Source organism: Polyodon spathula, chromosome 3 (assembly GCF_017654505.1).
Source record: "Polyodon spathula isolate WHYD16114869_AA chromosome 3, ASM1765450v1, whole genome shotgun sequence".
Classification (NCBI taxonomy): domain Eukaryota; kingdom Metazoa; phylum Chordata; class Actinopteri; order Acipenseriformes; family Polyodontidae; genus Polyodon; species Polyodon spathula.
Window position 1 is genome coordinate 71,566,144 of NC_054536.1, and position 15,169 is coordinate 71,581,312.

Here is a 15,169-nt window from a genome sequence, read left to right on the forward strand (position 1 = left end):
CTTCTGTTTTAATCTTTTTTTATTTCAAAAATAAAGTATATATAGATATATATATATATATATTATATAATATAGATAATCATATATATATAATTCATGATTGCTTACAAAACATACAAAACCAAAAAAATCATTGAATTAATATGTTTTAAATAATTTGACATATGATTTAAATAACTGACATAACATGACTTACATGCTAGTTAAGAATTTACCATTCTTAGAGATTTTACATAAAGTTTTATCTCATGAGTAAAGGTTAAGACCGAAGGCTTCAAGCCTCCCCATTTACATTTGTGAATAAAAAACTTTGCTAACAAAATAAGGTTTACAATAAATAAAATGTCACTTTTACCGGTTGCTAAAACACCATATAATGTCATCATACATCAAATTTGGTAGTTCTGCCATTTTTATAGAGAATTCCATTCCAAACGGTTAAGTATGAGGTCAGAATTAAATAAGTGTTCTAAAGATTCAATATTAGATAAAATACACAAGAGGTATTTTAAAACTAAATCTTTTATGAAGAAATTCACTGGATGGATATATGGAGCTAATGGTTTTAAAGTGAGTTTATTTAGCTTTTGGTGGAATTGGTCAGGCTAACTAGAAGGTTCTTAATTTTTCTAAATCTTAACTGATCTGTGATGTCACTTACTTTGATTTGAATTAATTAAATATGGTCATATTTAGAGGTTAGCATAAGCCATTTGTTTCTACATTTATTATTTAGAAAGTGTAAACCATTAATCAATAAGTTTGGGTAAGAAGGATTAACTTAATAATACTGAAGTGGTCCTCTAATGACGAGCACTATTAAATTGTTTGTTAGTAATTAAGAGGTTTAATTTGTGTAGAAAATCATTCCAAGATAGATAAAAATCAAGAGCATCCAGTAAATCTCTCACAAATAAAGCATGTTTCATCAAACCACTCATAAACACCGATTTCTTGTTTATTTTGATCACTATATTAATCCCCAGCATTGAGTTGTGAAGTGTGAAATTGTGAGAAAAGACCAATTTCCAGTATAGCAATGCCTGTTTGTAATAGTGTGATAATTAATTGTATGGGAAGTCTTGAAACATCCTAGTCATATTTAAGTGAGAACTCCCTCCCACCCGAGTTCTCTGAATATATAATTTGAAATATGAAACCTCACAGAAGCAATGCTTCACACTTTATCTCTTCTGTACGCTCTAAACTCAGAGCAAGAGGCACGCAGTTCCATCTCCTTGGCAACGTTTGTCTATGACAACGAAAGCGCGACACACGGAACTGAAATCTAACTGATGTGAAAGTTGACCAATACAATTGTCTAAAACAACACGTAATACCCATATTGTCCAATCTGTGTTGGTGAGGCGTGACTTCCGTTGCAAGTTTTGAATGCTTCAGCTGCACAGAACTGTTTATGTTGAAATAATTATACACGTTAGAGGCCTTCGTTTTTTTTTTTTAATTTATGATTTTTGTTTTTCCTTCAGCAATACAAATTAAGTTGTGTTAATCAAAATGAATAACGCTTTAGTGGAAGAGGTGGCTGCATCTTTAGTCAGGGAATATCTCAATCGAAAGGTAACCAATTCCTCATTTACTAATGCTAATCACATATAACGTACTTGATGCATTGTATTTTACTGTACAGATTAAGGTAACTAACAATGTATATATATATATATATATATATATATATATATATATATATATATATATATATATATATATATATATATGTATAACTTGATCTTTGAAACTTTGATGAATGCTTTGAAACTAATATACTCTATGTGGTAAAGATAAGCAACTGGAGCACGGCTATATTTACGCTTATGCAGATCGTCGATCATTTATTTTATTTTATTTATTTATTATTAGTGATTGCATTTATATAGCGCTTTATATACAAAAGTATCGCAAAGCACTGTACAGTACATAGCAGGAAAAAAAAAAAAAAAAAAAAAAAAACACAATAGATTTTTAAATGCAAAAAGACTGCTGCCATTCAGTACATTTTCGGTGCTGAGTAAATCCTAAATAAATAAATAAATAAAAGTCTATAGTATTAAGGTTTAGAGAAAATAAATATTAAAATGAAAATAATACAATAATAATAAAAAAAAATAAAAAATAAATAAATAAATAAATAAATAAATAACATGTTTTCTGCAGCTACTGGCGGCAGGCAAACTCCTAAAATGTAGATTTCAGTATTTTAAAAACGTTCAAACAGGGAAACCCGAGATGCAGGGTGTCGTTTCAAACATGCCCTTTAAAGTATAAATATGACCTCTATAAATAAAATACTATAATACTGAGTAATGATAAAATACTACTAATGGTAAAAATAGCACAGTGCATACAGTGTGGCTTTTATATCTTGTCAGCCTTATTGAACCATCTCTATATGTATTGATTTGTAGATTTCATGAGGCATGTTCTACAGTACAAAACGTTGGTGCTGCACTTGCGTTGTAGCTTTTTTATAGACTGGCAATGTTATTTTCTTTTTCAGGGTTTAAAAAAGACCATTTCTATCATGGATCAAGAACTTCCTCGTACAAAATCAAGTGTCAACAACAGAAATGATCTAAGAAGAGTGTTGAAATTGGAGTCCCTTTACAAAATGAATAAGGTAATTAAAAAAAAAAAAGTGTACTTACAATTTAGGTTTTATTTTAAAAGTAGTAAGCTACAATTAGGGGTGGGTTACCTGATAGCTTCATTCAGTCATCTACCCTGATGTACTTACTACCGATGCCAAATGACTGGGTGTGGCATTTTCTTCATGTTACCCTCACAAATGGGACCTGGCTAAGTACTGCCAGTAACAACACTTCATCTATATTGTATCTGTCTTGGAAGTCATTTTTGGGTGTAAAATGGTGAACACTGTCATTAAGAATTATAGTGTCGCCAGCCTTGGGGTTGTTGCATTTATTTCTCCTTTTATCTCACTCATTCCCCTTGGTTACAAAATATATTCTTATCCCTGAATTGCCTGCTCTTTTAAAATATGCAAATAGTTTAAATGATTAAGCTGTCTCACAAGTGCAGTGGTATCCCAAAATGTTATGTACTTTAGAAATGTAGATTACTATGGGGTGGGTCATTTATTATCCAGTTTTCCTTCTCAGGCCCCTTTCTCACTGAATATGTTTATCTATCTGAACATGTAAAATATTTTAATATACAATCAATCCCACAAGTGTAGTGGTACCACAGATATTATCTACGTACTACCAAATGGGACGTTTGTTCAGCCAAAAAATATACGGTATATTTCTGCAATGCTGACTCCCAAGAATGACATCACAAGGAATTTTTGTACCAGTTGGTAGTCACCATAACAGAAACATGTTTTGGGGTAAAATAAAGAATTGTTGTCCAACACAGTCGTTCTGCATCGGTAATACATTGCATATATTTAAAGAGGAGACCTATTCAGGGATATCAAGATATTTTAGTTAGCAATGGGCTTGGAAGTGGAGAACTGGACAGTAAAAACCCCATCAGTAGTCTTTCACATTCCTAAAAATTGATTACATTTTGGATACCAGTATACTTGTGAGATGGCTTGATCATTAGCATATATTTAAAAGGGGAGATTATTAACTATTCAAAGATACCAAGATATTTAGAAGTAAGGGATCTGAGTGAGATAAAAGAACCAATAAACATCTTACCCCCCATTCTGTTTCAAGACTGGTGACACCATCATTTTGATTGCCATTTTGTTCTTGATGCCAAATGTTTTGACTTATCTGTTATTCATATATATTTTTTTCATTCTATCAAGCACTAACTGGTTCTCAACTGATTTTTTATTTTTTTATTTTAGCTGACCCCCGCTTTTTTATTCGAAGTACCAGTATGTAAAATAATTTTCATTCATTGTATTTTTTGTTTATTTCAGGCCCAGGAAATTCCACTGAAAGCAATGCTAGAGATTATAGTAAAGCACTGCATGGAAACCCAGAACATGACTAACACTAGAACAGAAGATTGTTTATTTCAGAAAAACGCAGTGCCTAAATCTAGGTCTTCAGTTAGTGTTTGTGACATATCTGATGAGGAGAAAGGTGGGAGTATTGCAGTATCAAACCACAGTAAAACTGATGTTTACAGGTATGATGATAAGCCTTATGTAATGAATACCATTTGCACAATTTTTTGTTTGTTTAATGGAAAAGAAATGTATACACACACATATACGTTTGTATATATATGTGTGTGTATGTATGTATGTATATATATGTATGTATGTATGTGTGTGTGTAATTTATTAGGGGTGTCAATTAATCACAGATAACTTCTGCATTAATCACGTGTTTGTCTTTATTATTTCTTGACATTTACTTTTTTTTTTAACTTATTTTTGTATTAATACAGCAGGCTTTAATCAGCATCTAGTCTGTTTGTGTGAAGCACTGATTGCTTCCTGATCCTGACTTCCCCTGTAAACGGAGGAGTGAGGATTGGGGAAGTGTGTGCACAAAAACAACAAAAAAAAGTGATATGCGATGTAACAAAAGAATCATATCAATCATAGCATCGCCTGTTTTATACAGAATATTCTTCTCGTGTGAAATTTAACTGTTATTTCAGGTACTTTTTAAAAAAAATACATACGTATATATTTACATATCAATGAATATTGGTATATTAATGCTAACAGTCATTACTGGGACGTGAAAACGTATCAGTTTATATCAACCTGACAAATACTGTGTCGCCAAACGAAATAATATAGTCACGTATAATAATTTACACGTGTGTGTGTGTGTTTAAATATACCGTTTTTAACATGGTTTACATTAATCAATGAATGCTCATACCTACAGATTCATTACAGATTGATGGAGTGGAAAACATTTGTCAAAGTGTTCTATAAAAACCGAGAGCAGTGCCTATGATCTGTCTAATATATGACTGTGACAGTTATAATTTATTTTATAAAATAAAAATTATTGTTATTTTTATAAATGTGACACAGTAGCTGAGTAGCAGTGACGTTCCCAGACCAGAAAGTTGACAGAAACACACACAGGTACTACGGGTGAAAAGCACACTTGTGTGCCGTTTTTATTAAGCAAAAAATAAATAATTAAACATTTTAACAAAAACATTGCTGACAGAGCAAAACAAAAGAATAAATCACAAACACTGACACCACATAAACAAGTATTGTGCTGGTCTGCCCGGCATGAGTAGCAATTGCATACTTTTTACTTTAATTTTTGTTTTTGATTTTTTCTGCTTGCTGTCGTTCTCTCCTCTGAACACCCACACCAAACACACAATAAAATCAAAATCTACCTACTGTTTTAAATAGACTGAATATCCCAATCTATCACATAGTAGGCCTATATTTAAATCAGAAAGTATTTCTTGAAACCACCTTGTGCTCAACTAAGTAATGGAACTGATGCAATTCCTTATCCAAATATATTTTGTTTTATCTCTTAAGTTCTACAAGAATGCAACCATATCTGACATCTAAGCATCTGATATGCCATCAGTACGGTTAACTAGCTTATGTTTCATTGGTGCAAATTAAGTGGTACGAAAATGTCTTTAATCTATCTTCAGTTGTTGACTGTGAATTCGGTAACTAACAAATCACACACACCTAGAAAGACGGCGATTTAAAAATGCTAACGTTACAACCAGAGCTGAGCTGTTTTGAAAAAGAGAGCTAATTCGAGCACGGTACCGCTACAGTTAGAAGATTCATACAACGTGTTATACTAAGTGGTTTGTTCATAAATATGCATGCTCTCACCCTGCCTTTGTATTGCATTTTTAAATCTTGTACACTTTTGAAGAAATTAATTAAGTAGTGACAGAATAAGACCCTACTCTTTTATTTGAGAAACATATATATATAAAAAAAAAATAATAATACATAGTCTTATTTTTACCATTTGAGAAATATTGCAAAACCTAGAACTATAATCTCTAAATCTGACGCTGAAAGACTAGTACATGCCTTTGTAGCCTCCAGAATTGATTATTGTAATATGTTATTTTCTGGCATCGCAAAATGTTGATTGTCTTGTTTGCAACTGGTTCAAAATGCTGCTGGTAGAATCTTAACTAAAACCAGAAAAAGGGAACAAATCACCCCAGTGTTGGCTTTTTTGCATTGGCTTCCTGTAAATTTTAGAGGTGATTTTAAAATACTGTTATTAACTTATAAGGCCCTAAATAACTTGGAACCAACCTATTTAGAACTGCTTGCCCCATATATCCCGAACTGTAACCTTAGATCCCTGAATATAGGATTGCTGGTAATCCCTAAAATGTAGTATGTTAAATGGGGAGGAAGGGCTTTTTGTTACAGAGCCCTCAAACTTTGGAATGAGCTACCAATACATGTGACGGAAGCTGAGACTGTCTGTTCTTAAAACCAGACTAAAAACATATTTGGCATTTTTATAATATGTATATGTTGTCTGTTTTGTTTTTATAAATTTGACTATTTTTGTCGTGTAAAGTGCTTTGAGATACACCTGTATGAAGGGTGCTATGTAAATAAAATTTGATTTGATTAAGGGATATCAACCAAGATTAACACTACGAGTTAGTTTTATTAAACAGTGACATTAGTTAGCTATGTGTGTAAGTTATAGTTTGACAGTGCAATATATAAGCATTTTTTGTTAAAGCACACGTTTCACTAGTTAAACAGAAGTACACAAGGTAGTGAAAATCCTATTATAAAAAGAAAACAGGTAGATAAATTAATGCACCTCAAGATTGTATTTTGTCTATTATTCATACTGATAAAACAAAGAAGCTGTTACTTGGATCATGGTAACGCTGTAGCTAGCTATTTGATTCTGTTTTTTTTTTTTTCATAGAATTATGATAAAGTAATAGCGTATCTAACTATTAAGTGTTTATTTTTAACGTGTGTGAAACCAGGGTTAGCATTATAACAAAACTGGAGCTGCCATTTTATAGACACTGAATAATCTCAGTATACTGTTAGGCCATTGCTTGTTATCATCTGAAATCATAATGTTTTTAACAGTTTATTTAATTTTACTTTTGGTCTATAAAATAAACTTCAAACCTTAAAATTGTATCCACGTTGTTCTGATACTAGGTATTTGTACTCCACTGTCCAATATGTTTTGCACTGTAGGCCTTGCGCATATCTACTTGGGCGGTACAAACCTCACCTACAAATCGTGAAGTTTATAAAAGACTTAAAAAAGATTTAAAAAAAGCAAAAAAAGCATCACAGTATCTAAAACTGTTAATAATAAACTTTTACATTGCTGGAGCGTGGCTCGTTCGCTTTGTTATTGCTGCTGTTTTTGGCTTGTGAGGAAAAAAAAAGAAGGCTGACAGATACTACAAGTACTTTGTAATAATGAACAGATGGGCTTTTTTAATCAGAAAACTATTCAAGTCAGAAATTGCGTGTGACGAGTAAGTGCATTAATTTGTCACGCACACACACACACACACACACATATATATATATATATATATATATATATATATATATAATATTATATATATATAACCCCTACCTAAAATAAGAATCATGTTGGTAAAATTTTACACTGACTGTACCATCTGGGTAATTGATATTTGAGTGCTGACTGTATATTACTTTCTAAAGATGTATTAACATTTGGTGATGCAACCTTCCACAACTGAGAATAGTCCCTATGAACTAAAATAATATTCAGGAAAAACATTTGCATTATTTTATTGTTTTTGTTTTAATAAATGCTACTATTTTTTTTTTTCTTTCTATAAAAAACTTTAAATGACTATAAAAACCTTGTTCAGTTGTGTTTCAGTTAATTTGTCTCCTATAGACATTAATGTGAATGTTGCTGCTAATTGTACAATTATTGAAGTAACTGTCAATTGCTGCAGAAAGGCATTGAAGTGCAGGAAGAGGTTTTGCTTTCATCTAATCGTGTTTGTTTATTTGGAGTGTTCTTGAATCAGTGACTGTTGACCGACATAATTTATCTTGTTTGCAATCAAGTGCTGGGCAGTTTCTGTATTAAGATACTGCGGATGCTATGACTAGTGTAGATTTGTGAGGTGCCTGCCTTCCTGCATATTCTGGGTGACATTGTTGCCAGGTAATTCACTCTCATTGGCTGTAGTGTATACCGTACAGCGCAAGAGTTTAAGGTACATTGCTTTGCTTTATTAGGATGAGGATAAAAGGCAGGTGGTTTTTCTGTAAGTTTTAATAAGTATTTCTCCAGTGAAACTACTGGGCACAAGCGGTTTCTGGGCTCTTCAAACATGAATCTGTGATGAGATTCTTTGTTCCGTTCACAGGGATTTTTGTGATTTTTTTATTTGTACTTTCATTAATAGTCATGGTGGCATACGTAGCTCAGTTTTCATCTGTTTTTATAACAAAGGAATCCACTCTTAGTTGTCTGTTTCCTTCTTTTCCTCTGTGTCTGAAATGCAATTGGACATTAAACTCAACTTTACTAACTAGACCAGTAGCTGTGTCAGAGTTTAAGGCATCAGAAGGCATTGTACCCACAAAGACGTTGTTTGAAGTTGTGAATTCTGTGTCACTCATTGAACTCAAGGATAAACTTAGCATAGAGCCTTAACGTGGCTGCCTGTTTTGTATTGCTTGCCTGTACAATTTCTGACTGTGACATCTCTAAAGATATTATTGAACTGTTCTTTTGTAATTAATTTAAGGCCAGTCGTTAAAGGTTTTAACTGCCCAGTTTGTTTAATAAGTGGTATTCATTTAATCTAGACCTTTTCTAGCGTTCTAGTTAACTTTTTATTTTCTTCACTTTTGATAGAGTTGCTGTTCTTAAATCGATGTGACTTCTTTTGGTAAACATTCTTCAATTGTCATGATGTCTTCTGTGTCTTCCATGACAGCAAGGTATAATAGACAGGTGTTTTCTTTTATGCTGAGTGGCACAGTGATAAGCGGTTAGCACCGGTAGAGTGATTTGCTGCTGTTCCTGAATACTTCCTGAACGTGACATTGTGCTGGATAGGGTCGCAGCTTCAAAAAACATTCCACTTAATACATTAATTTTACAGTTTGCATAGGGAATCAAAATAGTAACTCCACCTATATTTCAGTAGTCATGCTAGAGTGATATCTAGGAGCCTTATAAAGCACAGCATATTTGTTCTTCTGACACTTGCTTCAAAATGTTATATGTTAATAGGGATTGATTTTGAGTGCATGGGAAGCCCCGATTTTCTTCTGGAAGGACTTAAACCATCTAACAAAATAATTTCATAAATATCTTCCAGAAAAAGAAATGGAGACAAACATTGTGTTTCTTTGTTCCTAATTTTCATTTTAATTCAAATTCATTTTCCAACTTTTTTTTTTTTTTTTAGCTCGTCTGATGATGTTGCTTGTACATCTTACAAGTTTCTTTCGTACACAGATTCTCAAAGTAACAGTAAAATATCAGCAAAGTGTGTCGAAAGCAGCACCTTATCTTCAGAAGGGGAGAGAGACAGTCAACAAAGGTCTTTTTCTTATGCAAAGGACAGTGATAGTTTAAAAGTCGATGTGTCCTCTGCAGAGATTAACAATGCATTCACAGAGCTCCAAAAACCCAGGTCCGGTCGCGTAATACGTGGCATGATGGCTGGACCGGTTGCTCGTTCAGAAGAGGTAAGCATCTTGCTGAAGTTCATATTTTGTAAAATGATAAGTACTGCATTATCCCCTTTGGAATTGAACTTATATATTTGGGGTTCATATCAGAGATTTTGTCACTGCAAATTCTTGCATTTTGAAAAAAAGTATACAACATTCCTCTCTAGAAGAAATATTTAAATTGTATGTGGTGGTTGTGAGAAAACATCAACATTCATAAAAAAATTAATATTTGTATTCCATAATTCAGGAATCTAACAAAAAGCGTTTTTTGAGAAGGTCTTCAGGGTCAAATGTTGCCCTTCCACTGAAAGATGAGGAGCTGAAGAATAATTCAACTTCAAATCCAGTACCTAGCAATTTGGCTACTATACAACTTTCTCAATCCAAAAGCATATCTTCTGTCATAGAGAACCCGTCTACTAATGAGCTCTTTAAAAGGGAACTCAACAGGATGGAGAAAAAAGACACAAATGCAGTTAAAAGTGGCCAAACGATGCAAAAAGAGAAGGGACAGAATACAACGCCAGATCGAGATATATCACAGGCTTATAAGTAAGTTTTCTTTTAATTATGTATTTTTTGGTGTGTGTATATGTGTGTGTGTGTGTGTGTGTGTGTGTGTGTGTGTATAATAACACACACACAGTACTAGTCAAAAGTTTTGTACACTTGCTGGAAACTAGGTTTTTTTCAGAATTGACAATGTTTTACGTCGTATACGTTTCTGTAAATACTTGCAAATGCAAACACGTGTTACAATATACAAAACAAAACATAAGGAGTATCAAAGCAATATTCAAGAAAATTTAAATTTGTCTTTAAATCTTGGATTCCTCAAAATAGCCACCCTTTGCCTTAATAATATTCTCACAAACACAAGGCATTTGGTTAACAAGTTTCAGCAGGAAATCCCCAACATGTCTTCCCAGCTGTTCTGCAGCAATTCCCAGAGATGTAGATCACTTGTGGGCAGTTTTGTTTTGACTCTTCTGTCCAGTTCGTCCCATACAAGTTCTATGGGATTGAGATCTGGAGACTGGGCAGGCCAGGTCATTAGACTGAGTTATCCTTCACTTTCCTTCTTCGCCAGATAGTTCTTGCACAACTTTGAGGTGTGCTTCAGGTCATTATCTTGCTGAAGAATGAAGGACTGCCCAACTAGCTGTAGTCCTGATGGAATGGCATGCCTCTGAAGTGTGCTATGATAGCCATGCTGGTTGAGCTTGCCATGGACTTGGTAAACATCACCAACTCTGTCACTAGCAAAGCAACCCCAGACCACGACACTGCCTCCTCCATGCTTGACAGTGGGAACCACACATGCAGAACTCATGTGCTCACCCTCTCTGTGTCTTACAAATACTGGGCGGTTGGACCCAAATATTTCAAATTTTGACTCATCGGTCCATAAGACCGACTTCCACCTCTCAAATGTCCAATTTCTGTGTTTTTTGGCCCTTACATTCAGGAATGACAAACTTGTGCCTGTGCTACCTATATTTATAGTAATCATGGACCCTCACCTGTTAACAATAATTGGTGACAAAAGGTTAATTAGGTAACATGCTAGTTAACTCAGATAATATCTAACAAAGACACTTTTATATTTAAGCCAGTGTTCTAACACCATGTTATACACATTTCAGACTTTTAACTGACTTGGGCTTCAGACTGAAATCCCCTTGCTTTCGGTGACCATTTCATTGAAATTGACAAGATTTACATTTTCATTTAAAAATTACATTTTTGAATGCAATTCACTTATGATTATCAGCTTATATAAGTACATGTATCATATAATGAAATATTAAGTGTTTATAGACAAGGTAATATAGTTAGAAGCATAGATAATGACAAAAAACCTGGTTTTGAGTAGGTGTACTCTAACTTTTGACTCAAATATATGTATGTATGTTAAAAAAAAAAAAAAAGGGGGGGGGGGTTTAGTTTATTCACTTTGTGCCCATAAGGGCCAGCACAGGTACATCTCAATGCAATAAAAAATAAAGAGAGACATTTACTAAGATGCAAATAATAATATACATGCTTTTAAAAAGACATCAGGCTTATTTTTGTTTTATTTTTTTAGATCCTATTGATTTTTTAGTATTACATGCAGGACGGCCGGTCTATGATCATTACCTTTATTAAAAATGTGCATGGATTTAATCGACCAGTTAATCAACTATGGCCATAAATTAACCGATCAAAAATTGTAATTGAGTGACAGCTCTAATTTCAATGTATACTTTGATGTATATGTGTTGTTTTTTTTTTTTTTTTTGTTTGTTTGTTTGTATAGTCTTTGTGATGTTAAAACGTTATTTGCTTATTTGGGGTTTCTTTTCTTAGAAAATACTAACCAGGGCTGTCGGTACACATCAAAATGTAATATAAAGAGTGTGGGCATATGTAGCTATGGTTTAAACGCTTACACCTGCATAGCAATAAACGTTCATAAAAATTCACAAAAGCACATCCCTACTACTACATACTGTATGATTTTGGTAGCTGGAGTGTTTTACTTAAAAGCTGCAGATACCTAACATTTTTCAGTTAGTTCTAAATTAAATATCTATATGAATCTCTATGTTAAATGATTTTTCTTCAGCAAGGTCGGTTTAATAAAACAAAACCAAAGCATTAGTTAATGTTTGTCATTTGTAGAGATCTGTTCCCAGTTTATTCTTTGGAGTGATATAATTATATGTACACATTAAAAGAAAATGTAGACCTTTGCCTTTGCTAGTTAGAAAAGAATAGTGGATTTTGACTTAAGCTTTTTACTGGAATGATTTACTCAAGTCGACCAGCTGTTTCAGCTCCTATTTCCCACTTACTACCATTTCACTCACACATTCATTTAAATTTGCCGTTGATTTAAAATGTTGTCAAATTAGTCCCTAAAATTCCTTAGTTTACCAAAGCTATAGTTATTGCCGAGTTTCCCCCAAAGTTTGTCCCAGTCAAGCATGTGAAAATACTGATTTTATGTCAAGAAAAGCAAGAACTTTACATTCAGTAAGAAAAGCAATAACTTTACATTCAGTAGATAGCCTGTGTACGTTATTTGTAGTTTAAATATGATGCTCTGTAATGTAGTGTTGTACTTCTACACTAACTATACCATCTTTACCAACGTCTAGTAAGTCAACTTTTTTTTTTTTAAGGGTGGCACCCTAATACTGCATTGTAATTGGCAAGCTCTGTATCCTATGGATTTCTATTTTCAGTTCTCTGTCAAGCCTTTGAAAAAAAAGACTTAATCTGAAGAATATATCCTGGTAAAATTATTTTAAATTAATTATATGAAATGGAAAAATATATTTGAATGTTGCAAAACAAGAAAAACATCCGTGCGTCTTATCATTTCTTATCATATGCTTTAAAAGCAAGGTTTATTCAAGAATGTTTGATAAATGGAAACATGCATTTAATTATGGTACAAGGCAGAGAGTGGCTTTCTTGGACAGCTGCAAAAGAAGCAATGCTATTTTTTTTTTTTAATCCACGCTTAGAATTGCAAAAAGAAGAGCCATGAAGAGTGAGCATGTTTTTGTCTTTAACTACATAGGCTCCCAAAAGGCAGAGCCCCAGTAATGAGTCAAACAGTGTGGTAACTTGAGGCAGTCAAACTGTATTGTGTAAAATAAGTACTTTCTTTTTCCAGCAGTGTGCGCCAGAGAGCCATAGGAATTTGATCATGGATTATATATACCCCTCTGCATACTGAAGAGTACTGGTATTTCTCAAAAGAGCAAATTGATTCAAAATAGTTAGGCTGTCTATTGGAATATTTCTTTGGTCAACCCACCCCCCCACAGCCAAGTATTGCATGACTGTGTTTGCAACATCTATTTCTGACAGTAATTTAAATATATTGAGAGAGAGAGAGATTGAGAGAGGATTTCCAGACTCTTGCCAGAATAAACTACTACAGTTATTGTCATCCTTTGAAAACATTTTTTGCATGAATACAAAATATACAAAAACAAAAACTGAAAAAATGAACGTGCGTGTGTGTATGTGTGTGTGTGTATATATATAAATATATATATATATATATTATATAATATATATATATATATATATATATATATAATAATCCCGACTCACTTAAAATTTTTGATTGGTTAAGTTATGGACATTCGTTGATTAATTGGTAGATTAATGGATAATTAGTCCATCCACATTTTAAGTAAAGGTAATGATCTTATAGGGACTGCCCTGCATAGTAGTAGTAAAAAATCTATAGAATCAAACAAAAAAAAAGGCAGACTCAATACTGAGAGTATTCCTTGCACAAGCAGCACAAGTACCAGTAAATCACAACAAACCATTACAAGTTGCTCCACCAAATGCACTTCACAAAGGAGCAAACATAATTTATTGATTAATTATAATCTATTTTATTATGTTACATTTAATTATTTGGAAATGATGCATTAGTTGGGTTTTATGCATACTGTACTTGCATTACATTTGTTAGTAAAGAGCTACTTATTGAAGCATTGTCAAATAGCATCACAATTTGTTGTTTTTTTTTTTAAAGTATTACAAACTTTTATTAGTCAACAAGAAAATGTAAACACATCCAAGAAAACTAAATTTGACTTGGCTCTGGTAGGTTCACAGGATACCATTTATGCCATTTCCCCAGACTAACGCATGTGAAATCGACACACCTACGCTTGTTGACTAATTATTGAAATCTGGCACCAAGCTAAGTTTAGTACCTTTGTAATGAAAGAGAAGTTTAAATGTAGTTCAGGGTCTGTTATGGTTTTAGATTGCTTGAACAGGCGATGCAATACAGAGCTTTTAGTTTGTCATATTGCTATGTCTTTTTGTTATTTGTTCTTTTAGACGTAAAAAAAAAAACAAAAAAAAAAACCTAGCATTTCATGTTTATTTTTTATTGTTAAAAAATGTCAGAACTTGAATACATGAACAAAATTGTGTAATGTAACATTAAGACTTCTTACTTTATTGGGACCCCCAACGTTTTTACTGGGACCCCCAAAATGTCCTCTGGGACCTTCAGTTTTTTTAGTTGAGAGTCCTGAACCCTCAATGGCAAAACCTTTTGCAGGCCTAGTAATAACACTAAATAATTATCACACATGACAGTTGTTGTAAAAACAAGTATTGTTTTTGCTGCTGTATCATTGTTTTCTACCACTGGATTCCATTCCACTTGCCAGAAAAGAGGAGATGAAGTACAGTGGTACAACTGATATACAATATTTGTTATCATCATTAACATTCTTTGCCCTATATGTTTATATTCTCACTAAAAAGAACATCCATCATTTTTTGCCAAACAAAATGGCCTTGATTGTTGACAGAACTAGGTGTGAAACATTGTTTTTTCTTTTTACCAGATGAAGGTGAACAGCTTTATATTCAGGTGTTACTTTGTTGCAAAACTGGAAATAAAACCATCTGGTGTTGTGAATCCAATATCTGTAAGAAATTACCTCATAAGGATTTATTGTGTTGTTCTATACCTTGACCTTA

At 33.0% G+C, this 15,169-nt stretch overlaps 1 protein-coding gene across 2 annotated transcripts in view; it reads left to right on the top strand.

Annotated features, from left to right (window-relative positions):
• The first annotated feature begins 1,391 nt into the window (after positions 1-1,391).
• The window catches only part of mindy4 (MINDY lysine 48 deubiquitinase 4), a 38,987-nt gene continuing 25,209 nt past the window's right edge, over positions 1,392-15,169 (top strand). The window contains exons 1-5 of one of the 2 annotated variants that reach the window (XM_041245811.1): positions 1,392-1,581; positions 2,519-2,638; positions 3,920-4,131; positions 9,379-9,661; positions 9,897-10,201. In XM_041245811.1, coding sequence (XP_041101745.1) covers positions 1,519-1,581; positions 2,519-2,638; positions 3,920-4,131; positions 9,379-9,661; positions 9,897-10,201 — 983 coding nt within the window. In that variant the 5' untranslated portion in view covers positions 1,392-1,518. The remainder of the gene's footprint in view (positions 1,582-2,518; positions 2,639-3,919; positions 4,132-9,378; positions 9,662-9,896; positions 10,202-15,169) is intronic. The other variant, XM_041245812.1, reaches the window with a different exon arrangement.